This window comes from Leucoraja erinacea, unplaced genomic scaffold (assembly GCF_028641065.1).
Source record: "Leucoraja erinacea ecotype New England unplaced genomic scaffold, Leri_hhj_1 Leri_213S, whole genome shotgun sequence".
Classification (NCBI taxonomy): Eukaryota; Metazoa; Chordata; class Chondrichthyes; order Rajiformes; family Rajidae; genus Leucoraja; species Leucoraja erinaceus.
Window position 1 is genome coordinate 116,388 of NW_026576114.1, and position 19,546 is coordinate 135,933.

The 19,546-nt window shown below is 45.0% G+C and overlaps 1 protein-coding gene across 1 annotated transcript; it reads right to left on the reverse strand.

The window, feature by feature from the left end:
* Nucleotides 1-7,957: 7,957 nt before the first annotated feature.
* LOC129716342 (C-type lectin domain family 6 member A-like) lies at nt 7,958-18,359 on the reverse strand. Its single transcript, XM_055666220.1, has 6 exons — nt 18,278-18,359; nt 17,785-17,931; nt 17,472-17,519; nt 15,211-15,276; nt 14,093-14,238; nt 7,958-8,074 (listed from the first exon to the last, which is right to left on the reverse strand). The coding sequence occupies exons 1-6, from the start codon at nt 18,357-18,359 to the stop codon at nt 7,958-7,960; spliced, it is 606 nt and encodes a 201-aa protein (XP_055522195.1).
* Nucleotides 18,360-19,546: the final 1,187 nt, after the last annotated feature.

Here is a 19,546-nt window from a genome sequence, read left to right on the forward strand (position 1 = left end):
AATGGCAGGTAACCGTGAGCTCCGGATGGCAGTAGCAGAAACAGAAGTGGTTAGATTATATGGAATTCAGACTCAGATCTTACACGGAATACTAAAGTACAACAAGGGGAACTGCAGCCAAAACAAAATAATTTCCGGTCATATATTCTTCAAAGATAAAGAGGTCTTCAAGTTTAGAACATGGAGATCCCGGAGCTGCGTGAAACTCCCGGTGCACCCGACCCTGGAGTTGGACATCAGCCGGAAAATCCGAAGCCAGGTTCATATCATGCAGGGCGTGATGGTGGCGCAGAGGTAGAGCTGCTGCCTTATGCCACTGTCCCACTTAGGAAACCTGAACGGAAACATCTGTAGACTTTGCTCTGGAGGTTTTGTCAGTCTCCCGGCCTGCTTCCACTACTTGCAACCTGTCTGAAGGGAGTTTGTACGTTCTCCCAGTGACCGCGTGGGTTTTAGACCGTCAACCCAGAGACATTAGGTTAGACGAACTAGGTATCAATATCTGACTAAGGGAGTGTGCAGGGGGTCACCTGAAATGAACGGAATTGGGAGTCTGCCTGGTACCACTCGTTGCGTGTACACCTGGGGGACTCCCCAAGGGGTCAAACAATGGGTGCTAATTGGATGAGTGAGGCACCACTTCAATCCACTACCATGGGGTGCTCACTGCCGCGTCTATATCAACAACACCAACGGCAGACATTTTTTCCACTGCAAAAGGCCCGCCAGACCCACCACAAAGGGCCTAAGAAACGGGCTAGCATATAGACGAGTAATGTACCACTCAAAAATAACGTCAACTGAACAAGTTGAATTCAGAGTACAAAATGGGTTAGGCCAGACAAATAGTCCGCTGCACTACAGGTACCAGACACTCCCTAAATGGACACCGAGTCCCTGCTGTTCAACTAGTTTGCTGTTATAATGCAGGGATATCATGCATGGTTCAGTTATAGTGTTCAGTTGATAATGTACGTTAGAACCAATGCCATGTGGCCATGTCGCGCCCAGAGCACATGGCCTGCATAGAGGTACAATAACTGGCACATGGTTAAGATCAAGTATCAGCAAGTCCATATAAAAGCCCTGTGGAATTTGTGCAATAAACTATGCTATATAGGCCTGAGTATAATTTAAGCTTGAATATTATATTATTTGATGGTGGTTTTTCTTAAGGAGGGATGGACTTTAATTTGATAAACTTACAGTGTCATCTTCCATCTTTAAGAAAATCTATGGAAAGCCGTATCATGCATCCTATTGTATGGACATAATTGCAATATCAGTAGTGATGCTGTGAGTGTAAGCTTAAAATATGAACTCAATAATGTTGTTTATGGTCAGGTTCAATTTGTGCCATTATAGGATATTTTATCTTTGGTCTGGTCAGCAAATAGTTTGAAGATATTTGTTCTGTACTTTAGATTCATTACATTCAGCCTCGTGTTTAAAATTGTAAGTATGAATTTTGGAATATTTGCAATATTTACTTACCATATATTACAGTGAAACATTTGCAATATTTACTTTGCTTAGCTTAATACCCAAGCCACCTTAAGAAAGTCATGTAATTTAATTTCATTAAACATTTTTTGTTCATTTTATAGATCAAGATTTATGGAAAACCGGGTAAATGACCTGGTGAAGCATTTTCTGGACGCATCTTAAAATGCCAGTGAGCTTTGCTCTAATGCCTGCGTGGTTTTGGCAATACCTAGTCCCTTTGAAAGACCAAAATACAAAGTACCAACAGCTGCATATCTAGTCTTAGGTCAGCATATCACTTCCATTTTTATTTGTAAATGAGGTGAGGTTTTGCTTGAAAAAATCTTGCACAACTGTTGGTACAGTAATCATTTACAATTTACTTCAACAGCTGAAATCATTTTCTATTTTTGTACTGGTGTCCTCTAACCACAAATACAGTTACCATGGCGACCTCGAGATTTTGATCTTTCAGTAATGATAAAAAAAAGTGAAATAATTATTGTGCTTGAACAGCGATTCACACAAATAGGTTGAGAGAACATCTTATAGGGTATCTTCCAGCCAATGTTACACAACTTAAGAACATAGAAACATAGAAAATAGGTGCAGGAGGATGCCCTTTGAGCCAGCACCGCCATTCATTGTGATCATGGATGATCGTCCCCAATCAATAACCCGTGTCTGCCTTCTCCCCATATCCGTTGACTCCACTAGCCCCCTATAGCTCCATCTAACCCTCTCCTAAATCAATCCAGTGATTTGGCCTCCACTGCCCTCTGAGGCAGCGAATTCCACAAATTCACAACTCACAACTCTCTGGGTGAAAATATTTTTCTCGCCTCAGTTTTAAATGACCTCCCCTTTATTCTAAGACTGTGGCCCCTGGTTTTGGACTCGCCCAACATTGGGAACATTTTTCCTGCATACAGTTTATCCAGTCCTTTTATAATTTTATATGTTTCTATGAGCCCCCTCATCCTTCTAAACTCCAGTGAATACAAGCCCAGTCTTTTCAATCATTCCTCATATTACAGTCCCGTCATCCCAGGGATCAATCTCGTGAACCTAGGCTGCACTGCCTCAATCACAAGGATGTCCTTCCTCAAATTAGGAGACCAAAAGTGTACACAATACTCCAGATGCGGCCTTACCAGAGCCTATACTTTGCAACAGCCGAACTCTCTCTCTCTCTCTCTCTCTCTCTCTCTCTCTCTCTCTCTCTCTCTCTCTCTCTCTCTCTCTCTCTCTCTCTCTCTCTCTCTCTCTCTCTCTCTCTCTCTCTCTCTCTCTCTCTCTCTCACACACACACACACACACACACACACACACACACACACACACACACACACACACACACACACACACACACACATACATACACATACCCTTGTCGTCTCCGTGTTCTTAATGTCGCACCCTTCCATTTCCCCACGCATCCCATTCATATTGTGCCCCAAGTCCGCCCACGATCTGACCTTTTGTATTCTTTCTTTTGTCCGAATATGCCCAACACATATTCCCTTTTGCCCCAGACTTCCTCTGGTACACCCCCCATTTCTCTTCACACTCGGCTTCTCAAGCATTAGCTCTTTCTCAATACTCTAACACTGTCGTCATCTTTCACTGCCGATCTTATTCCCTCTCCCCATTCGCAACTCTTCCTTCCTTACGTCGTGTTCATCTTACATCGGTGGTGAATCTAGTTTCAATTACATGCACCGTGTCCTACTGTTCAATAACTTTGTACTCTCAGGTAATCGTGGATTTCCCCGGAATTAATCAGCCGACGATGGGAGGAATTTCTCCCCAGATCGGCCCTCAGTGGCTAATGTTCATCCTGAGGTTGGCGCCCATTTCCACATCCCCGCCTGTGCAAAGAGCCTCTCAGCCTGAATCGCTCCCGGGGTCCCTTTTTACATCTCTCATTCCTCCAAACCCCATTGGGCACGGGTCCCTCTTGCTTTACCTTATCACAAGACCCAGGCTCAGAGTGGATGTCCATGTGCTGAATGTGATCCACACTGCCCCAGAGCCAGTTTATCCCGTTGCAGGCTCGGAGACCAAAACCACACACAGCCCTCCATGCTTGGTCTTATAGAGGGCCCGGGGTTGCCATCTCTCCTATTGGGATTTGATGTGAGCGCTGTTTCTCTCTGGGAAGGGCCGTCGTCTGAGACACGAATTGCTCTAGGGTGCTGGATCTCAGAAAGAGGTACTAACCTCTCTGAGCATGAAACTCAGAACATGTTAGTTACAGGAAGCATCTCTCTTGACCTCTGCGACTACTGACCAGAAGAACGTTGAGCCAAACACACTCAGTCAAACAAAGTTCCTTTATTGAGCAATAGAATTAACGGAGGCACGCTCGCAGAGAATGGCGCTTATCAGCGGTTTATACAATCTACAGACGTTTCAGATGAGAGGACCGTTTATTTCACGATCTCATGAACAGCTGGGCCAGTGGAGGTCGGGAGGGAATGACTACGGCGACTGTAGGGGCGCTGATCTTATGAGAGGCGCATTGTTTTTCACTTGCTACCGTGTCGGTGACAGAAAATGAAGCATGTTCACTCATAGAAGCCCAGTTGAAGTTGCTGCACGCTGAATAACATGTTTAATTGAGCTTTGCACAGGCACGCGGCGGGATGAAGGAAGTGACCATGTTAAATGCGAGTGTAACGCTGACAACTGGTCCTTTAGGTAATTCAGCAGTAATTCACCGGGCCAGGCAGCATCCCTGAAGGAAACGGGTTGGCGACGTTTCGGATCGTGACTCTTATTTCGACATTTCTGCGTTCCCTATTCCGACATGACTGTCCTCTTTATTCCATTTTACTGACTGTATGTCTTGGTTGTCACCTTCCCCTCAGCGAACAATGATCTATTCTACATTCTCCTTGACCATCGTCCCCTTTGATCTCTCGTTCACACCTTACTCTTCCGTATCTCGGTGTCTCCCTCTCTCCTGACTGTCAGTCTGAAGAAGTGTCTCGACCCGAAACGTCACCCATTCCTTCCATCCATAGATGCTGCCTGTCCCGCTGAGTTACTCCAGCAATCTGTGTCTATCTTCGGTGTAAACCGACATCTGCAGTTCCTTCCTACATATTTCTGCATGCGGGCTTTTCAATGCCGTGTTATGATAATGAAGCAAAACGGAATCTCAGCAGTGGGATTTAAAGTGGGTGCAGCGGGGAAAGGAAGGGAGGGAGAGCGCGCCGGCGCAGTCAAGTGGCCAATCTCAGCTAATGGTCGCACACCTGATACACATGTGCGGGGGGACATTTACAGCCGGACGCACTGTCCGCTTTGTCCCCTCTATAACACCAATGGAAAGATCACTGCGCTGGTTTTTCACAGATGACGGGGTGCTTGGTACTGCATGGCCAATCGTGCCACATTCCATCATTAGAGAGCGCTGCGCAGTCTTCCTCGAAATCCTTGTGACTATTAGGTTGACCATGCGCCCAAACCCTGAGGGAGGAAGAATATATGAAAGGGCCGTTGGATAATTGAGGAATGGACAAGTTCTGTAGCAATTTTTGCGGTGGGTTGTACAGGCGGCTGGGTTGAACGTTTAATAAAGGCAATGTCACCTTATTCAGTACCGGAAACATGGAAACTCTTTGAGTGTTTCTGCAGGGACCACCATTCCTTTATGAAGCGGCTGCCATCTCGCTCCAAGACACTGGCGTGTCTCCTTTTACATCTCGCTCCCGACATTCGACTAATAGGTGTTCATTGAGTAATAGAGTGATACAGAGTGGAAACGGGCACTTCGGCCTAACTTACCCTCACCGACCAACATGTCCCAGCTACACTAGTCCCATCTTCACGCGTTTGGTCCATATCTCTCTAAACCTGTTCTGGCCAGGTACCTGTCTAACTGTTGTTTTTTTTTTTTTTTAATATTAGGAAGTCCCTGTCTCAACTACCTCCTCTGGCAGATTGCTCCTTACATCCACCACTATTGGTGTGAAAAAGTTACCACTCAGATCCTACTAAATCTTTTCCCCTTTACCTTAAACATATATCCTCAGGTGCTCGATTCCCCTACTCTGGCCAAGAGACTCTCCCCCAGAGGTTCCCCTGACCGATAATGGCGTTTACCCGATCTATTCCTCTCATGATTTTATACGCTTCTATAAAGCCACCCCTCATCCTCCTCCGCTCCAAGGAATAGAGTCCCAGACTGCTCAACCTGTCACCAACGCTCGGACTCGCCAGGCCTGGCAACATCCTCGTAAATCTTCTCCGTACCCTCTCCAGTTTGACAACATCTATCCCATAACATGGCGCCTAGAACTAAACACAACACTCTAAATGCGGCCTCACCAACGTCTTACACAACAACAAAATTTGATGAGCGTTTGACGGCACTGGGCCTGTACTCGCTGCAGTTTATGAGGAGGGCCCTCATTGAAACTTACCGAATAGTGGCTCGAATAGATGTGGAGAGGATGGATCCATTCAGAGGAGAGTCTAGGACTAGAGGTCGTAGCCTCAGAATTAAAGGATATTCCTTCATAATCTATTTAGTCAGACGGTGATGAATCTGTGGAATTCTTTTCCACAGAAGGTTGTGGAGCCCGTCAATGGATCTTTTTAAGGAAGGGATAGATGCTTGATTAGTACGGGTCTCAGGGGTATGGGGAGATGGCAGGACAATGAGGTTAGGAGGGAGAGATAGATCAATAATTTTACCCTGCCAATTAGCCTCCGAGCCGCCTTTAAAGTTTTGTGCAGTATTTCTCGTGTGGCCCTCCCGCTAACCTTCCGTTTCCACTCTGTGCCTAATCTCCAAACATAGGGTATTTTGGAAACACTACTTCTTCTGTCAGAAATAGGATCTCGACCCGAAACGTCGCCTATCCATGATATCCAGAGATATGACTCTTCATACTGCGCAGGTCAAGATGATGCTGGACAGACTGAAGCCAGGGAAAGCAGTGGGGCCCGATGACATCAGCCCAAGGCTACTGAAGACTTGCTCCTCAGAGCTGTGTGGTATTCTAACACACCTGTTCAACCTGAGCTTGCGTCTACAGAAGGTCCCAAGGCTGTGGAAAACATCTTGCCTGGTACCTGTCCCAAAGAAGACCTATCCCACTCACCACAATGACTACAGACCAGTAGCGCTCACTTCACATATTATGAAGACATTTGAGAGACTTGTCCTCTCCTACCTCAGGACTAGTGTGTCAACTCAAATGGATCCTTTACAGTTTGCATATCAGCCCAACATCAGTGTCGATGATGCCCTTATTTACATGCTGCAAAGGGCGTACACACATCTGGACATCCCTGATGCATCTGTAAGAATTACATTCTTTGACTTCTCTAGCGCTTTTAACACAATTCAGCCTCGACTGCTAGGGGAGAAGATGGAGAAGATGAAGGTGGATCTATTAATGGTACTGTGGTGTTTGGATTACCTTTTCCTCAGACCACAGTATGTGCGCCTACAGAACAATGTCTCAAGCACCATCATGAGCAGCACAGGGGCTCCACAAGGAACTGTGCTGGCTCCATTCCTGTTTACCATCTACACAGCGGATTGTCAATATAACACCAACAGCTGCTTTTTGCAGAAATTTTCAGATGACACAGCTGTTGTAGGCCTCATCAAAGGGGGCAATGAGGAGGAGTATAGAGACACAATTAACAACTCTGTGGAGTGGAGTGCACACAATAATCTCCATCTCACCACCAAAAAAACGAAGGAGATAGTTGTGGATTTCAGGAGGGGGAGGAGGAGGACTCAACCAATACCAATCACCATCAGGGGCACTGAGGTGGAGGTGGTCGCCAACCACAGGTACCTTGGTGTGCAGCTTGACAGTGAGCTGGACTGGAAGAGTCATATGGAGGCGGTGTACAGGAAGGGACAAAGTAGACTGTATTTTTTAAGGAGGCTAAAGTCATTTAATATCTGTCAACCCCTACTGTGCAGTGCCTACCATTCAGTGGTGGCCAGTGCTCTGTTTTTTGCTGTGGCCTGTTGGGGAGATGGCGCCCGAATAGCGGACAAAAACAGACTGGATAAGCTGATCAGGAAGGCCGGCTCAATGGTTGGGACAGAGCAACTAACGGTCAAGCAGGTGGCAGAGGCCAGAACTGAAAAAACTAGGCTCAATAATGACCAACCCCACTCACCCACTCCACGCCCTGAAGGTGATCAAGTGCAGCATCTTCAGTCAGAGACTGATTGCACCAATGTGCAAAACGGAGAGACATAGGAAGTCTTGTATACCAGCTGCTATAAGGTTTTATAATGCACACAAATTTTAACTTATTATGTATTGAAGATATCTGTTGAAATGTGTGGTGTTATGTCTGTCTTGAAGCTGTTGTGGCACTGTAATTTCCTGTAAAGGATTATTAAAGGTTATTCAATTCAATTGCCCGGCCTGTTGAGTTACCGCAACACTTCGTGTATTTTTAAAGGGAATAAGGGAATTAGTGGCGATCATTTCTTCTTAGTATCCATGTTCTGGCGAAAGAGGACGAGGCTTTGGGAGTAGTTACTTTCATAAGCGTTGGAGGTCAATGTGGTTTGCTGTGTGGGTGATGCCACAGTGCATAACTAGTGGGGAGATTAACGATGATGAATAGTCAATGAACTGCCTCCCAAGACGTCTATTTTATCCTGTATGGAGTCGTGCTCCCTGAGATTTATTATAGATGGATTGGCCCCCGGAATTTAAGAGATTATACTTCACTGCCTTTGATCACAAGGTCATTAGGAATCGTAGTAGAATTTGGCCATTTGGCCCAGCTAGTCTACTCTTGCATTCAATCATGGCGGATCTATATAACCGTATAACCATATAACAATTACAGCACGGAAACAGGCCATCACGGCCCTACAAGTCCATGCCGAACACTTATTTTTCCCCAGTCCCATCTACCTGCACTCAGACCATAACCCTCCATTCCTTTCCCATCCATATACCTATCAAATTTATTTTTAATGATAAAATCGAACCTGCTTCCACCACTTCCACTGGAAGCTCGTTCCACACAGCTAAATAAGTTTTCCCCTCATGTTACCCCTAAACGTATGTTCCTTATTTCTGAAGTCATGTCCTCTCGTTTGAATCTTCCCTACTCTCAATGGGAAAGGGTTACCCACGTCAACTCTGTCTATCAACTCTATCAAGTCCCCCCTTAACCTTCTGCCCTCTAAAGAATAAAGACTTAACTTATTCAACCTGTCACTGTAACTTAGTTGCTGAAACCCAGGCAACATTCTAGTAAATCTCCTCTGTACTCTCTCTATTTTGTTGACATCCTTTCTATAATTGGACGACCAAAATTGTACACCATACTGCAGAATTGGTCTCACCAATGCCTTGTAAAATGTTAACATTACATCCCAACTTCTACACTCAATGCTCTGATTTATAAAGACTAGCACACCAAAAGCTTTATTTACCACCCTATCTACATGAGATTCCATCTTCAGGGAACTATGCACAGTTATTCCTAGATCCCTCTGTTCAACTGCATTCCTCAATTCGCTACCATTTACCATGTACGTCTTATTTTGACTTGTCCCGCCAAGATGTAGCGCCTCACACTTTTAAACATTAAACTCCATCTGCCATCTCTCAGGCCATTCTTCCAAATGGCCTAAATCTCTCTGCAGACTTTGGAAATCTACTTCATTATCCACACCACCACCTATCTTAGTATCATCTGCATACTTACTGATCCTGAGGCACCCCACTTGTCACTGGCCTCCAACCTGACGAACAACCATCCACCATTACTCTCTGGCATCTCCCATTCAGCCACTGTTGAATCCATCTTGCTATTCCTGAATTAATACCCAACAATTGAACCTTCTTAACCAACCTTCAATGAGGAACCTTGTCAAAGTCCTTACTAAAGTCCATATAGGCAACATCCACTGCTTTATCCTCAGCAATTTCCATAGGAACCTCTTCAAAAATTCAAGAGGATTAGTCAAACACCCAGGCACAAATCCATGTTGACTGTTCCTAATCAGACCCTGTTTATCCAGATGCTTATATATATTATCTCTAATTAATTAGCCCACCACTGAAGACAAACTAACAGGTCTATAATTGCTAGGTTTACTCTTAGAACACTTTTTAAACAATGGAACAACATGCGCAGTACGCCAATCCTCCGGCACTATTCCCGTTTCTAATGACATTTGAAATATTTATGTCATGGCCCCTGCTATTTCTACACTAACTGCCCTCAATGGCCGAGGGAATATCTTGTCAGGACCTGGAGACTTATCCACTTTTATATTTTTCAAAAGTGTCAGTACTTTTCCTTCTTTGAGTCTCATAGTTTCCATAGCTACCCTACTTGTTTCCCTTACCTCACTTAATTCAATATCTTTCTCCTTGGTGAATACCGAAGCAAAGAAATTGTTCAATATCTCCCCCATCTCCTTTGGCTCAGCAGATAGCTGTCCACTCTGTCTCCCTAATGGACCAATTTTATCCCTCGTTATCCCTTTGCTATTAATATAGCTGTAGAAACCCTTTGGATTCACTTTCACCTTACATATCTTATTTTAGCTTTTCTAATTTCTTTCTTATGATTCTTTTCACATTATTTATACTTCTCAAGCACCTCATTTACTCCATGCTGCATATAATTATTGTAGATCTCTCTCTCTTTTTCCGAAACAAGTGTCCAATTTCTCTTGAAAACCAGGGCTCTTTCCAATTTTTACTATTTCCTTTCAACCGAACAGGGACATACAGATTCTGTACTCTTCAAATTTCCCCTTTAAATGTCCTCCATTTCTCTTCCACATCCTTCCCATAAAACAAAATGTCCCCGTTAACTCCTTTTAAATCCTTTCGCATCTCCTCAAAGTTAGCCTTTCTCCAATCAAAAATCTCAACCCTCGGTCCAGTTCGGACCGTCTCCATAATGATATTGAAACTAATGGTATTGTGATCTCATACCTCCTCCACGTGACCTGTCTCATTTCCTAACATGAGATCCAGCATTTCCCATTCTCTAGTAGGTACCTCTACGCATTGCTGCAAAAAACTATCCTGCACACATTTTACAAACTCCAACCCTTCCAGTCCATTTACAGAATGTGTTTCCCAGTCTATGTGTGGAAAATTGAAATCTCCCACAATCACTACCTTGTGCTTACTACTAATATCTGCAATATCCTTACATATTTGCTCTTCCAATTCTCGCTTCCCATTTGGCGGTCTATAATTCACCCCTATAAGTGTTGCTACACTTTACCACTTCTTAGTTACACCCAAATAGCCTCCCTAGACGAGCCCTCCAATTTATCCTGCCAAAGCACTGCTGTAATATTTTCCCTGACAAGCAATGCAACATCTCCACCTCTTGCCCCTCCAATTCTATCACACCTGAAGCAACGAAATCCTGGAATATTTATTTTCCAATCACAGCCCTCCTGCAACCATGTTTCACTGATCGCCACAACATCATACTTCCAGGTGTCAATCCAGGCTCTAAACGCATTCACATTTCTTACAATGCTCCTAGCATTAAAATATACACATTTAAGAAACCCACCGCCTCTTATTCTCTGTTTATTATCTTTTTCTTCTTTCTCTCCTAGATTTTGGGTCCGGATGCTTCCCTTCTCTGCCTCCTGCCTCACTCTCTGTCTAATAGCTTTCTCTATTAGAGTCCCCACCCAATCGTTCTAGCTCTCTCTCTCCTAGCCCCATTCTCCTGCCTTTTCCCATTGACCTCTAACACGTGTACAAATCAGGAAGGTAGACAAAATTGCTGGAAACGTTGCCTATTTCCTTCGCTCCATAGATGCTGCCGCACCCGCTGAGTTTCTCCAGCACCTTAGTCTACCTTCGATTTTCCAGCATCTGCAGTTCCTTCTTGTACTAATCAAGAATCTATCTATCTGTGATGTAAAATGTCAATTGACTTGGCCTCCACAGCCTTCTGCGGCAAATAATTCCATAGATACACCATCCTCTGACTAAAGATCAGCACAAAAGGATGAGCTATTCTGAGAATCGTGAATGAATGTTAAGGAGATACAAGCATGGCATGGGTGGATCAGTGTCTCATCTGAAAGTCTATACAGTAAAAGGTAACGTTTTACATTTTTCTCAGAAGAGGCATTGTCAATGAGGGTTGAATTCTAATGGTGGATTTTGCAACGTGAGATTTTCCTTCGCAATCCTAAGAGTCACCTGAAATTAGCAGTTAATTGTTCAGGCCATTGGGTTGTAGGCCACCAGGTGGATTTTAAGGTTATGACAAACAGTATTGTGTTTTATCTTCAAGTCAACACTACAGATACTGAACACAACGTGCGAACGGAAAGCAACTCACTTTACAGTGGAACTATAATCGGTTCCATCTACCCAGCGCCAGTCACCTTCAGAGGCCGAATCACTCAGGCCAATCCACCAAATGACATTACAAATTTTCTCCAAAAAAAACTGTCATAGAAACGAAAGGATTTCAGTACATGTGGAAACATTAGCTGGTGACTGTACTTTATTACTTGTATGTACCAACCCCGTATAATAATTATCCTGCTCTATAACACTCGATTATTTATTAACAACTAACGACCGGGTATACCATCAGCACCTGGTCCTGATGGTATACCCGGTCGTGTTCTAAAAAGCTGTGCGGACCAACTGGCGGGACTTTTTACGGACATTTTCAACCTCTCACTTCTGAGGTCTGAGGTCCCCACCTGCTTTGGAAGGGCATCAATTATACCAGTGCCCAAGAAGAGTAAGGTGACGTGCCTCAATGACTATCGACCAGTGGCACTAACGCCGGTGGTGATGAAGTGCTTTGAGAGGTTGATCATGAGCGCAATAACCTGGCCCTCAACACCAGCAAAACCAAGGAACTGATTGTGAACTTTGGAAGGAGTAGGAGGGGGACCCACAGCCCCATTTATATCAAAGGGTCGATGGTTGAAAGGGTCAAGAACTTCAGATTCCTGGGCGTGCACCTCTCTGAAGATCTTTCCTGGTCCGAAAACACTAACGCAATTATCAAAAAAGCACATCAGCGCCTCTACTTCCTGAGAAGATTACGGAGAGTCGGGTTGTCAAGGAAGACTCTCTCTAACGTCTACAGGTGCACAATAGAGAGCATGCTGACCGGTTGCATCGTGGCTTGGTTCGGCAACTTGAGCGCCCTGGAGAGGAAAAGACTACAAAAAGTAGTAAACACTGCCCAGTCCATCATCGGCTCTGACCTTCCTTCCATCGAGGGGATGTATCGCAGTCACTGCCTCAAAAAGGCTGGCACTATCATCAAAGACCCACACCATCCTGGCCGCACACTCATCTCCCTGCTACATTCAGGTAGAAGGTACAGGAGCCTGAAGACTGCAACAACCAGGTTCAGGAATAGCTACTTCCCCACAGCCATCAGGCTACTACACCTGGCTCGGATAAAACACTGATTATTAACAACCACTTTCTGTTATTTTCACTTTACCAGTTATCTATTCATGTGCGTATATATTTAGATCAGGGTATATGGACACATTTATCTGTTTTGTAGTAAATGCCTACTATCTTCTGTGTGCTTAGGCAAAGCAGGAAGTGCATTGTCCTATACAGGGACACATGACAATAAACTCACTTGAACTTGAAATAAAACGCAGATATAGGATGAGAGGAACATGTGTTTTGCATTTTCCATGTTTACATGTCCTGGTTACAAATATCAGGCAGGACTTTGACAACGTCTTTTATGGCGGTGCTCGTGTACTGAAAGCTCTTTCGGCATTTGGAGGTGAACTCGTAGAACAGGGCCACATCCGGTCTCTAACAACCGCACACACACACACAACACCCTCCAACACCAAACACCTGCTACTGGGGCTACCTCATGTGCCTTGTTGCTCAGCCTGGTGCTTTGAATACCAGCAAAGCAGAGCAGCAATGCTCATATGTAACAACTACATGTGGCAGAGCTCAGTCTCCAGCATGAGGAAGGACATTAAACTTCATCCATCTACTACTTGTCGCAAGTTCATCAAACTGACCACATTCCACTATATCTAGAATATCACAATTGATGTAAAGATGGAGGAACACATCCAGTTAATCCAAGCACCTATAGGAATGTCACCTAGAAGCTACCCATCTGGACATTATTTCATTCCGCACGGCACTTCATTAGCACTTTCAAACTCGTTTTTCTCCAAGACAGCAAGGGTTTGGAATATCCTATCAGCCAGCATCAGAGATCTCCAAAACATCAACACATACAAAGATGCAACTACAAAAGCATCTCCATCTCGACTAGCTCGTCCCCCACCATCATAGTGCTGAGTGATGATCCACCTAGTGCTTTTTAGCCGTATTACACCCAGATCCAGATCCAGATCCAGATATCTACCGCTATTTCATGCGATACAAAGAAGCAGATTCTTCAAAGTTTCCATGAAAACACAAGTGGTGTGTGATTGCGCTCAGCATATCCCGCGTCTGAACGCAAACTGTCCGGGTCAAACATTACTTTAATTTCTAGTAGGAATAGCAACGCGCTTCGTAGTGGATCGAAAGTATCGCTTAGCAGGGAACGTTGTCTGCAGGTGTTATCACAGAAAACCCCCTACCTGTTCTTCAGCATTATTAATGACAACAAGGTGGGCGTCGGCTGATGCACAGAATCTTTGGGCCTCCTCCCAGGTGGCCGAGGTTGAGGAAAAGTGATAACAGCTTTGATTGAACTTGGTCCATTGCTCGGGACACGAATGCACACCTGTGAAGATATTGAGGTGAATGTCAGAGGAGTCCGCTTCAGACGGGAATATTTCCGGCCATATCTGGATGATCGAGGCGAGGGTAAAAAACCTTCACCACTCTCCCAGTTTCAATTATCGAGACAATCATCCGGACAAAACCAGGGCCAGTTTAGATCAACGTTTTACACAATAGAAAGCAGGGCGGCACGGTGGAGCAACGGTAGAGTTGCTGCCTTAAAGCGCCAGAGACCCGGTTCGATCCTGACTATGGGTGCTGTCTGTACAGAGGTTGTACGTTCTCCCCGTGACCCGCATGGGTTTTCACCGGGATCTTCGGTTTCTCCCCACATTCCAAAGACGTACAGGTTTCGAGTAAATTGGCTTTTTCCCTGGTATGTGTGGGATATTGTTAGTGTCGTGGTCGGTGCTGAGACGGTGGCCCGAAGGGCCTGTTCCCGCGCTATATCTCAAAACTAAACTAAGCATTGCGGAAGGTGTGGGAAATATGGGCGAGGTTGATACCAGAACAAATGTGTCTTCACAGACCATCGTGTAGCAACGAATAACCTCATTGATTGCTATTATAGGGAGAAGGCGAAGACTGCGGAAATATTTGATTAGAATGATGAAACTCGCTATGCTTTCTACATCCACTCTATCTTGGCTTTTTCAATGGGATCTCCCTTATCCTAAAATCCAGAGCCACTGGACTCTCTTCAATGCTAACATATCCATCCTCATGTACCGAGTTCAAAAATCCTCACCATATTCCAAATGTTGCTTGGCCTGCGTCTCTTAAACCCTCAGAATTACATCCTTGCTTTTATATTCTAGTCCCCTCGAAATTAATGGCAACATGGCGATTGCCTTCCTTACCACCGACTTAACGTTCAAATTCATCTTTTGGGAATCCTGCACAAGCACTGCCAAGTCACTTTGCATCTCCGATTTGTGAAACCACTTCTCACTTCAATGATCACCATACTTACTCAGCCGTGGAATGTCAGTCAGGAGTTTGTAGAATTGGGCAATTGTCATCTCAATGTTCTCTATAACTGAAAAAGGGACAATAGTTTAGATCGTTCGGAGCCTGTTTCTCGATTAAACCTGTTCCGACGCCGGCATTACAGTTTCCTTTCATCATTCATCTGAAGTCTACGGCTTCTATAGGTTAGAGAATCTGGAAATTGGAATCGTTTTGCGATGATTCACATCGCCCTGTAAGAACATGGCAGGGCCCCAAGAAGTTGGAGAGAGTTCGGGTTAGCCACGGGCAGACTGGATTGACTAAGTGGATTTACCTTAAATTGATCTGACGTGCGTTCAGCCGGCTGTGCTTTAATTTCAAGCATTTCTCCATGATATCCCTGACATTTTCACTTTACCATTGTAAGACTTGGGTTTTTGCATACCATCTTTCATACCTAAAGGTTTCATTCCCACCAGTCGATCTTACCGTGCCTGTCAATGAATCGCTGGAATGGACGCAGCTTATATTGCGATCAGACGGCGCAGTGCAGAGAATATTGGGCATGTCGGTCAAAGGACCTGGTATGTTGATATTGAATAATAGGTCACTGAGCAAATAGAGCTGAGGAGGTCTCTTCCCAAGGTTGAAGCTCACTCTTTGGACTCCCCTCATATTGGGCATACAAGCGGGGACACGGTTGCCTTTCACTCTCACGGTACTGGCCAGCTCAGTAGCTCCGACCCAGCCCGAAGCAGCTGCAACTAATTCCATTCCACAGGAGTTCAATCACTCGCCCTTCCATGTAATCTTCCCTTCAAGAGCAAGTGGTATCGGTGGTAAGAAAGGATGAGTAGCTGGGCAAGTTTCATAACCGCCCCCCCTCCCCAACACACCCATCCCAGATACAGAAGCAACTGAATCATCCGACCAGAACTAGAGACAAGCCCTGAACTACTATCTACGTAATCGGTGACCTTCGGACATCTTTGCTGCGATTGTAATCTAGGCTCGAATATAATTATGTAATATACTTCCGCTGATTGGTTACCACGCAACAAAGGGTTTTCACTTTAGCCCCGGTACGATGACTCCTGGTGCATTTACCCGTTTCCACCATCGCACTCACCCACAACCGACCCTCACGCCCACATCCTTCTACCCCCTCTCCCACTTCCATCCGTCGCCCTTCTCCTACTTTCCCCCCACCCTACACACCTACACACCTCACACTGGTCCCTGACTTTAGAATCCCGTCAGAAACGTGTATTATCTCAGCCCCACTTGCCCCTGCTACAAGCCTAGATGTAATTCCTGTCAGATTGAATTTCACACTTATCATCCCATCAGAAAACCAGGGTCTGACATTCGGAAGGCTGTTGATGAAAAGGAAAACCTATTGCACTGTTCCCCTCTCAAAGAATGGTTAGGTGGGAGAAGGTAGGATAGTCTTATAGAAACTTACAAAATTCTTAAGGGGTTGGACAGGCTAGATGCAGGAAGATTGTTCCCGATGTTGGGGAAGTCCAGGACAAGGGGTCACAGCTTAAGGATAAGGGGGAAATCCTTTAAAACCGAGATGAGGAGAACTTTTTTCACACAGAGAGTGGTGAATCTCTGGAACTCTCTGCCACAGAGGGTAGTTGAGGCCAGTTCATTGGCTATATTTAAGAGGGAGTTAGATGTGGCCCTTGTGGCCAAGGGGATCAGAGGGTATGGAGAGAAGGCAGGTACGGGATACTGAGTTGGATGATCAGCCATGATCATATTAAATGGCGGTGCAGGCTCGAAGGGCCGAATGGCCTACTCCTGCACCTAATTTCTATGTTTCTATGTTTCTATGTTTCTAGGATACCCGAATTGGAAGGAAATGGCAACTACAAAAATATCTATTTTGGGGATTGTTTTATCAGTGGGATGTTTAACCAAGTCTGTTGATAACCCGAGATTTAATGATGGCGCATTCATTGTTCTCCATCTATCTACATCCTGATCTATATCTCTCCTTTTCCTTTCCCCTAACTAGTCTGAAGAAGGGTCTCGACCCGAAACGTCACCCATTCCTTTTCTCAAGAGATGCTGCCTGTCCCGCTGAGTTACTCCAGCTTTTTTTTGTCTATCTTCGGTTGAAACCAGCATCTGCAGCCCCTTCCTACACACTGGATTTCCTTTAGTGGGGCCACATATTGTGAGAAGTGGGGATTGGGGGGGGGGGGGTCAATCCATTAAAGTGATGACCCAATTCAGAATTTTGCGCATCTCTCAACTCAATTTAAAATGTACCTTGCTCATGGCTTTTTAATCCGAGTTGTGTTTTATTCACGGCTCCATCTGCAAAAAGGCATGGAAAACACAGAATTAACAGCATTTTCGAGTGGAAAAGCCCCCGACAGACACAATGCTCTTCATTCTGATGTGGTTCAGCTCACTGCACACGCCGCCCCCTGCCCCTCAATTAATATCAGAACCACGAAGGTGGTCCCAACAATTACCAAGCAAATAATTATCTGCACATTTGTGACCGTCACGTGGTTAGTTCATATACTTTATCCAATAAGAAAAGCTTCACATTTTAGAGATTTTTTTCACAACTTACTCAAAATAACTGCAACGCAGAGAGCCGCAGCCGATAACACGATGCTGAGTCCCAGCAGAGAGTAGACGACCGGGGCGGAGAGTTTGTGTCGGCTACGGTCCTCCGCTTTCATGCCACGGTCTGCAAAGTGCAAGTGAAGGACACCTCCTAAAATAGGTGAGGGAAACATCAATAGAAAAAAAAATCGGAATATATTTCCTTGTTTATACGGAGCACGGGGCAAAGGAGCCTTGTGTGTTGCTAGTACCGGGATCTGTAAACTGTCCAACACCCGATTCGTCAATATATGAACCAACAACAAGATATATATCTAAACTCGACGGGGAACAGAGGTGTTGCACATTCTTGACACTGGATCCCAATGGACCGATAATGGTACCCGTTTATGTAAGATTTAAATAGAGAATAACCAACCCCCATCTCTCGCTTCTTCGAAACTGAATGTCAACTCCAACACTGGAAAAGAATAAAGACAGAACAACAAGGAACCCACCTGTAGTCTGCCCGGTACCGTCTCTATTATGTTTATTGGCCGAAACATCAGCAATCGTTGCATAATAGTTAATCTGCTCCATGTTTCAGCTTGAAGACCTTCTAGTCTTTGAAGGACATGCGCTGGCGAATTATAGTAAAATCACTTGCGCCTCTCACAAGGTTACGTAATACCAATGGTCAAATGACGTGCATTGTCAAATTCACAATTCCAAATCACTTCTACTTAATTCAGGAAGTGCAACTGCTTCTAATGTTGAATGTTTTTCAAAACGGGAGTGGTATGAACTGAAAGGTCTTAGTGATGAGAGAGAGAGATTCCCGTCAAAAATACGGTCTGCGGGGGCTGGGGAGGGGTGGGGGGGGGGGGGGGGGGGGGGGGGGGGGGGGGGGGGGGGGGGGGGGGGGGGGGGGGGGGGCTTATTCACGTCTAGAGGTCCACGCGTAGAAAGACGACAAACATTTTCTCACTTAGACTTTGACAAATGGCAGAAGACTCCAATGTTGTGCTCTAGACAAAGATCATTAAATTGCCCAAAACAAACATCTTGGATCCTTCGCCCGACATATGGAAGTGATCTAAACGGACAGAGGGAAAGTGGTGATACTAGTTCTGCATTCATACGTCTTCCACCTTCCTCCTCACAGTTTACCCAATTCCCCTCACGGTTACTTCTACCGTCTGTGACTGTGAATGTGCGATGAATATCCGTCCATTTACTGGAGCACTGGAAACTGTGGCATGGGTTGGGTGATTGCTCTCAGGTGTACAGAGATTTGGTGGGAAATCTTTATTTGCGCAGTGTACCGGTTGGTCAAACCAAGCATTAGTAACTACAATGATACAACACCAATCAAACCGCAAGTTTCAGCTTTCCGGCTGAAACATTGTTCATCACCAGGCAGCACACTGGGATTCATATTGTTCATGTCAGGGTGGATGATATGTGGAAGCAGCTGCCAGTAGTCGAGGCCGGTACAATAACAACATTTAAAAGACATTTGGACAGTAACATTGATGGGGAAAGTCTGGAGAGATATGGGCCAAATACGGGGGGATTTCACCATCTTGGTCGGCATGGACAAACAGGGTAAAAGAGACAAGTTCCACGCAGTATTGATCTATGACATTACGTGGAAGAACACCTTTGCGGGAAACACTCAAGGCTTAGAAATAGATGGATGCCAAAACAGTGCACTCCCCTCGTTATTTCTTACAATTCATTTCAGGACAAAATACCTTGCAACTGATAACCACAACTGAACCCCA

Excerpts from the sequence above, each read along its gene's own strand:
- LOC129716342 (XM_055666220.1), bottom strand. The coding sequence starts at position 18,359 with ATGGAGCAGATTAACTATTATGCAACGATTGCTGATGTTTCGGCCAAT. Across the intron at positions 14,239-15,210 it reads GACTGACATTCCACGGCTGA|GTGTGCATTCGTGTCCCGAG; the intron begins GTAAGTATGGTG and ends ATATCTTCACAG. Across the intron at positions 8,075-14,092 it reads TTAATAATGCTGAAGAACAG|TTATGCACTGTGGCATCACC; the intron begins GTAGGGGGTTTT and ends TCTCCCCACTAG.